This window comes from Varroa jacobsoni, unplaced genomic scaffold, assembly GCF_002532875.2.
Source record: "Varroa jacobsoni isolate VJ856 unplaced genomic scaffold, vjacob_1.0 scaffold_240, whole genome shotgun sequence".
NCBI classification, from domain to species: domain Eukaryota; kingdom Metazoa; phylum Arthropoda; class Arachnida; order Mesostigmata; family Varroidae; genus Varroa; species Varroa jacobsoni.
This window is the reverse complement of record NW_019213142.1, coordinates 223,320-231,797: the sequence shown is the minus strand read 5'-3', so window position 1 is coordinate 231,797 and position 8,478 is coordinate 223,320. Positions and strand designations below refer to the sequence as shown.

Sequence of the window (8,478 nt, the reverse complement as noted above, 5' to 3'; positions counted from 1 at the left end):
TATATATATGTTGGAGGTATGCGCTGCTGACCTTTACAATGCATACCTCTTGCTTAAATATTTAATATTATCATAGAGTAACGTATTTGTAAAATACGTTACTCTATGATGACCGTTTTTACAAAACGGTGATGGTTTATCCCTTAATAACTGCGATGGGACGGAGTTTCATGCATTTTGAAGAGATACCGGCTTCATGACAAGTATTCACCACGTCTGTCACATTCTTGTAGCTCTCTGGAGCCTCTTCCATCACCAACTTGGGCGACGCCACTCTACAATGTAAAGTGAAAATTTACACATTTTAGATAATTTACCTAACATACCGTTAGACCTATCCGTAATTGTCTATGCATTAACTAATACAATAATAAAACTAATAAGACTGATTGCTTATATTTTGATGACTAGCATACTGAATGGGATGGGCTAGATTCTATGGCATATTGGCCTTGTGTTGCCTACGTTATAAGCATAAGTCAACAGTCAACCCGTACCTCAATAACCATATGAAAATAAGTTACACGAACGAATAGTCACGTCAACAAAATCAGATATACTGATGATACTTAGTAGAGAATACTGATGAGCCTCGCCAGAGCGTTAATGAACTGGTCATACAGTACCTGATGGTAATACCCTTGTTTGCGAGCATTTTTAGTACATCATGGTAATCGAGATTACGGCGAGACTTCGCTCGCGATAGTGCACGACCTGCTCCGTGACACGTCGTCCCGAAAGTTCTTTCCATTCCTTCAGCAGTTCCTGAAAATCATTCAAAGATTATCGATAAAAACATAAAAACAACACAACTAAATTAACCAACAATGCGACAGATTTTGGTAATTTAAAGAACATTACGTCTTGTTTTGCTACACTCCTTCGTTAGGATTGAACTTATGTTTAGCTCAACGTATTCCTTGGCTATAATGATAATATGCATTATTATACATATACTGGTTTCATGTAGCAACGAATTAAAGAACTGAGGGGGACTTACCTGTTAGCACGTAGCTACATGTACCCATTGTGCCGCCAATGAGAACTGGCTGACCACTTAATTGATAGTCGACTGGAATAAGTGGATGGTGGGGTGGAAATGCTCGAGTCGATCCCTTCCGATGAACAAGAAGAGTGCGCAATTTGCCGTTGACCATATGTTCCTCGACCTATTATATACTGACAAGTTAGAGCAAACCATAATACGCAAGCTATAGGGTGTCATAGGTGCACCGATAATTGTCACGCGAAAATGATATCTATATATTATTGATAAACTAGTTGATAAACTATAGTGATAAACTAGTGGTAAACTAGCTGATAAACTATAGTGATAAATTAGCTGATAGCTACAGTGATAAACATCGTTATTTATAGTTGATTATTCAGAAACTGATTACAGATCTGTTTATTCCGCAATATCTGCTACGGAATACGCATACTTCCGACACAAAGAAAGGCTAAAGCGCCGTTTGAAAGTTACAACTAAAATTCACTCATGATGAAAACACTGCCCGAACTTAACTGCATTATTTGGGTTGTGTGTTGCATAGAGCGCAGTTACAAAATAAACTTAAAAATTCGAAACCAACTTTAATATTATGACCGTACCTTAGCAATGTTATGTGATACGTCATAAATAACATGCATGTCAAGATCATCCGGGGTCGTGTTAAACATCTTCCCAAAGGCCTGTCGCGTAAGGAATGTCATACTGCTCCGGTTAACCCAAGCGAAGTTGGCCGCAGCAGCCATTGCAGCTAGGTAATTCTGGCCTAGGAGATCAATCGGAATCAAAGAACTGCCTGTCCGTTTAAAAGAATTTGCTTTAATCAATATTATATAAACAGAAACATGTTGCCTGACCACAAAAATAGGCTTAATTTTAACTAAAATTCAAGTAGGATTCCCCTCACGGTGTGAGGTGTGTGTGTCGTAATGTTTGCCTAAAATACTTGAAGACACGTTATAGTCCAGATTCCAGATTAGGCGTAGACATAGTTTGTGTAGGTAGCCAGACACTCAACGACAGTACTAAAGGTGAACCTCGAAACATTCAAGTAGTGACTTTTCAAACAATTTAACGTTATGGATATGAAACCGAACGCTGAATTGATTTCTACAAATGAGTAATAACTAGAATATTCCTATCGTAATAGGCTGTAAGTAAAGATAATAGCATCATCCATCGTACCCTCTTCCGATTGAATACGGGCGCATCCGAGCTGTCTGTCGTTTACTTCAATTTTGTCTCTTTTCATTGCTTTCTCCATCTCTAGCAGCGCATCGGTTGCTACTTGGTGACCAAATCCGCGAGACCCAGAATGTATCATTACACACACCTTAAAAACCAAAAGGTTAAGTGGTTCGCCTTAGGTTAGATCGAAAACAACAAGTATTTACCGCGTAAAGTGTGTAAGTAATTTTAGGTTGGATCATTACCTAATTTTAATAAGCCATGAACAGGGACACTCGATCTATTACCGAGTGCAGGAAAAATGTAATAGAAGAAAACGTTAAATACTTATATTGTAGCGTGAAATTAGGGTAATTATTGTTGTTTACAAAGCACTCACCTGTCCCGTTTTTTCAACTCCCATCTTTGAAGCGGCTTTTGCATCAAAAATTTCATCAACTACTTGGATTTCTGCGTAGTGATTTCCAGCACCCAGAGTGCCCAATTGGGGCAAACCGCGTTTCTTTGCTTTTGTTGATACCTAACCAGAGAGACAAAAATTCATGACAATAAAGAAAACGCATGAGATATTATTTTAATAGTGTTCGCGTCGTTTTCATGTTTAAAAATTTTTAAATTAATTTGCCTTTGAAAATTAAATGCCTGTAAGCATTGTTTTCTTAAGTACAGTGGCTACCGGTTTTGAAGGTATCATCGGAGATAAATGTAATGCAATATAAACCAGGATAACACATTCAAGTTAAAATGACAAGTAAGGAGGATGCGTTGAATCAGTAACTATTATTATTGTGTGCTGATGTCCACCAACGTTTTTTTTCTAGCCAGCAAATATTTTAGCGGCTTAAACTGAGGTTAACTCATATCGAAAGCGATTTTTTTACCTTGGCTGGATCAGCATTTAGCATCCTTCCATATTCTTCGCAGTGTTCTTTATCCTCGGCCCATGCATAACCCTCCCTAAAACATAATTGCCAGGACACAATTTCTATCAGTTGCTAAGAGTAAGTATCAACTAGCTTGGTAAGGAATCTTCGAAATCTCTTATGATAGGGAATGCATTTACTAACATATATAGCAGATTAGTTGTTCTTCACTTAAATTTTATAGCGAGATTATATTTTGTTTTGTCAAATTTTTCGTTATCAAATTTTGCTAAATCTATAAGTATTAAGTTCGGTTGTGAAAATGAACCAACGAACTTCCGAGTGATCTAGGGAAGTAGAGCAAATCTGCTGTGTTTAAAAATAGCTAACCAAGTTTTTGGTAACCTAATTTGATATCTACATGTGACATAGGAGTCCTACCTTAGTGACCAGTCCATGCCCATTTCAAGTGCCTCTTCAAGATCTTTTGCGTTCATTGGAATTATTCCTTTACTTCCTACACCGACCGGGATGTGGTCAAACAAGGACTGGGTTAGTTGATCCTGTAAAACGCAAGCAGGGTTATTAGGACAGCGTAAACTATTCTATACATGGAAGGCGAGATTCACTAGACTCTCGATTAAACAGAGATCATTAGCAATAGAAAATGTTAGCTTTTACCTTGACTGGTATAACATCTTTCTCCATGAGATTGGTTCGGATCAGACGAACGCCACAGTTAATGTCAAACCCTACACCTCCAGGAGAAACAATTGACAAAGGGTTGTCCATGTCAAATGCAGCCATATTGCCTAAAATAAACAATTTCTAGTGATTTCGGACGTTATTTTACCCTAGAACACACAGGGTGAGATTATATTGAAAACAGTACTTCACCTAATTTATTTATAATCACCATTATGATACTATTCTCTCACCTATGGCGAAGCCATATCCGGAGTGAATATCTGGAAGACCGATTGAATGTCCAACAATACCGGGAAGAGCTGCAACATTTGCGATCTGTTTAACTCCAGGTAAAAACCCGCCAATGTTTCCTGAAGATGTAAATGCATTGAAAAGGTTGTTACTGATAAAAGGTTATATTAGCGTTTACATTAACTACACTGTTAAAAAAGTTGCGCAGATTTCATTTTAGCTTCTATCTCTCACGTCTATTAAGCACGTCCAGATGATAAAAAAATAGCTATCGACTTAGGACGTCGCGGATGTTTATAGAGATACCATTTATGATTTGTTAATGTTAACAATGATCACGGGCGATTTTTCTATCAACTATTCTTCTCTAAGAAAGATTCATCAGTCTTACAGATAACACTAGTTGCACCGCAATCAAGAGATTTAAACCACAAATTATCGATCCCTAATACGCTAATGGCCCCTGTAGAAAAAACCCATTAATCGTAACACTAACTGTGACAGTGAGCAATAACTGTGACATTCATTGTATCTAATATATTAGAAAGCGGTTGTGGTAATTTGATTTGCTTGAATTAGGCACCGAGCTCGACAAAGCAGAACTCTTTTTCTCCTAGAAAATTACTGATAAACATTCCTCGCGAGAAATTAATCAGTGATACGAGGCACAATCCACATAGTGCACAGAGGGCTACTTTACGAAGGACAATAACAGGTTTTGTTGTGATTCGACCTACTAACATTTATTTTGAGTGGCCACTCGGTTTCTACAATCACTAGGAGAACCTTTTTCTCCAGAATGAGGAGCTATTTACCTGCAATGTTTAGTTTTTTTCAAAATATTTTAAGCAACTCTATTTATTAAGAGGTGCTGTATGTATATGCCCGTTGATGGATTCCAGCCAGTATCTTTTTAGACGGCCTTTTTAACTATAATAAGACAAAGAATCAGAAAAAAACATTTGTGTTGCATGTGGTACATGTGTGTTGTTACATTTCTATGGAGGTTAACAAAAATATGGATGGAAACCAGCTATACTTAACGCAGAGTCTTACTAAACTAAAAAACTTAATGGCCTACCAACTTCGTAAAACAGTTGTGTTAAATTTATATTTGAACAAATAAAGCTGAAAATGCGAACCAAATCTCGTTGTTTAGTGACTATTTCTTGATTTGTAACAATAACGATAAAAATACTTACGACAACGTGACAGTTTGCTTAAATGGGGGCAGACTATAGGCAAAATAAAACAGTATTTTATGTTATAGAAACTATTTTCACTCAACCCAGTCTAGAATTTCTGTTCCTACTACTTCTACCACTCTATCGTCTGACGGTACCTAATATCCTTTATTTTGTGATGTGTTTCTAGTACTAAATATGGATTCATAAATTATTATTTGAAACGGCTTTTGCAACAGGGGTTTACAATTTTGTATTTTACCAGTTTAACATATTCCCATTTTCAAACATCAGACTCATTTTCCTGCCCATCATTTGCAATTATGAGTGTACAAAAATTTACGTGGTTGTAACGTTCTACTTTGTTGTTCGTGTAACGCTGTATTCCATTAAGCTGAAAACCTACCCATGGCCCAATTTTTTCTAGGACAGAGATCGGAAGTTTCCGTCAAGATACATGCTATGATAGCTAGCTTCAGTCCCTACTTGTTTTATTGCAACCTGAATTTACCAGAGGAAATGTCGTTTTTTTTCATTTACACGCTACTTTATTCTTTATTTGATCCGTTCATAAATTATTTACAGTGCTGTAATCACGACATCAACAACCGCCACAATCAATGAGTATTGTGTATGAGCATGTTTGTATTTGTTCATATCATTTCAAAAGCATTTATATACCTCTTGTGGTTGTTATCGGAGAGTTCTTTACCGTCATCATAGTAATTGGAACTGTTGTTGCTATTTATAATTGTATTTAGCTTGTTTTTTTGCTAATAAAATACTCAAGTGCCTCGATTCTCGTTACCTTCCCTTGTCCCTACGGTAATTCAACGCTGGATGTTGAGAGTATTGCTACAGCAAGTACATACAAGACTGTTGTTGGCAAGGATCAGGCATAACAAGATCATTATGCTTAGGATATCCTCTGGGTGCGTTGCAACATCGTTTCTTACATTAGCTGCGCGCAAGCCACATGAACAGCTGCTGCTCAGACGCTACGTTTACCAATGAACGCGTCTAGCTCCTAGCAGCTGGTACCTATCTGACTCTTTTCAGAGGCCATACATCAAACTATGTGCGCTGCATGTCAGCCAAAAGCAACAGACATTTGTGTCCCGCAGCAGTAGACGTATGGTGTCTTCTGCGTTACTCTAACATGGATCAATTATACTGGGGGCTATTTTTAAAATACTCTAATTAGAATAGATTTGTGTACAAGGTTCTGAGTAATAGTATAGGATAAGGAACATGAAAATTACCAAGAAACTATAAGAACGGCGATCAATCGACAGCACCCTGTAAACAATTCTGTAAAATCTTTGGTATTTTTGTTATTTCATAACTGTACATATGACATACCGTGTATTCGTAGGTTAAAAGTCAATATTTAATATTACTTTCAAAGAAACTTCAAGAAACTTTAAAGTTTCACAGAATTACATCTGTCGTACTTAAACTTTACTGTGCATTGGCGGTTTAACCAATTACTATAGAATAATACATAAACTATATAATGTAAGATACCAGGTATAAAGTAGTAAATTTCTGGGTAAGCATTAGGTTTTTCCATAGCCACCAGAAGAGTTGACACGCCAGTTTGTCAGTGCATTCCGCAGTATGTTACCACCTAATCGCATCGGTCAATATATCATATGCAGCAATATTATTATAAGTGATCTAATGATAAAAAACACAGCATGGATTTCCATCCTAAACGGTACTGGAAATCGAAGCACAGTACACTTTCAATGAAGTATGAAGAATGTTTGTTATAGGCATTTTTTGCTGAATAACTCATTTTCCAATTTGTATTACTGATACCGTTGTTTGTGTGATTAATATGATTACCTTAATGATTGAGCTGTAAAGCGTGTGTAACCAAAAGTTAACTTCTATAATATTAATTATTATTTTTACTATCTTTCGCTATGCGGTAGCTATAAGTATAAAGCGTAAGTAAGATGCTTCACGATTGCAGGCAATCCAATTAAAGACATTAGAAGGTTAAAAAGCTGATAAAATTTTGTTTTATAGATTAACACACTGAAAAGAGTACGCATATCGGAAGGAAGCGGCGTTTATTATAAGGTTCAATTTTACTGTAAGCACCAGTTTTGCAATATAGTTCTGTATAATTATATCTTAAAATGTTACCTGCATTATCACGAGAGCTGATCAGTCATAGAGACTATGCTAACTTCATCTTTGAAAAGAAAATAGTGCTTATAAGACTGGATACGTTAAGAGACGCAGACCTACTTCTCATTTGTTGTATTCTGAGCGGGTTCAACTTTTCAGACTCAAAGACAAGTGTGCAATAACAGTACCTCCAAATATTAAAACAAAATCTTACCTCTGCAGGAGTTGCGTAGCTCTTCAAACATTAGCTTTTCGAGATGACCGTTTACATAGAACAGTCCTTCGACTTTCATGTTGTTGACGAAGCCTTTCTTAATTTTCCAGCATACAGGACCAACTTTCTCCAAAAACTTCAGTTCCTCATCATAACTTCGTACCATCTTGCCGGTTTACCAGATTCGCATTTATGCCTAATGTCCACGTGTGAAGTTAGTTTTTTTATCCGGGCAGTGGTCGGATCACACACAGCGTGATTCCGACACACAAGTCAACATCACATAACCGGCATTAGCTGGTGCTAATATCAAATTTAGACTCAACCTACTGCACCCTGGTACACGGTTCGCTGATACCTAATTCTTATTTTTTAGTGCTTTATACTGTAACAATAATAGCAATAAATTCAAACAAATCAACAATCTCGATGTGCACACTTCAACTAGACCGGGAGCTCAATTATAATGCCTAACCGGGCTTTCTGTAATGGAAAAAGTGATTGTTCGGTAAGCCCTCTCGGGTAAACAAAACGACTGTCGTCTGCTACATTCGAGGGAGGCTTTCGCGAGTGGATATGGAAGTGGCGCGAACCAAGAACATTATGAGTTTTTAATGATTAATTACCATTAAAGAAGCTGCTTTTAGACCGAAAAAAAAATAGTCAGTTAGCCCCATATGCGATTTAATCGTCATTCTAACATCTATCCGTTAAATCTACGCGGAGTCTAACAAATTCTCGTTCAGCTAACGAAAATAATCCGTTAACGTTAGTCATTTTACCGTATGGGATATGACACTGAATAAGCATTATATACCGCAGACGTATGGGCTACGCCCACAAATAACATTCCACATATTTGGGGGCTGTCTGCTTTTGGGTGCACAGAAAAAAAACTTCCTCGTTTAAAAAATACAAGCAGCATTTTTTTCAGAACGA

The 8,478-nt window shown here is 37.0% G+C and overlaps 1 protein-coding gene across 1 annotated transcript; it reads right to left on the bottom strand.

Annotated features, from left to right (window-relative positions):
* Window positions 1-6: 6 nt before the first annotated feature.
* RtcB (RtcB RNA ligase) lies at window positions 7-8,055 on the bottom strand. Its single transcript, XM_022855993.2, has 11 exons — window positions 7,540-8,055; window positions 3,999-4,118; window positions 3,742-3,872; window positions 3,502-3,623; window positions 3,079-3,154; window positions 2,577-2,717; window positions 2,195-2,342; window positions 1,612-1,775; window positions 1,001-1,169; window positions 627-765; window positions 7-275 (listed from the first exon to the last, which is right to left on the bottom strand). The coding sequence occupies exons 1-11, from the start codon at window positions 7,703-7,705 to the stop codon at window positions 137-139; spliced, it is 1,515 nt and encodes a 504-aa protein (XP_022711728.1). The 5' UTR covers window positions 7,706-8,055; the 3' UTR covers window positions 7-136.
* Between the last annotated feature and the right edge of the window lie 423 nt (window positions 8,056-8,478).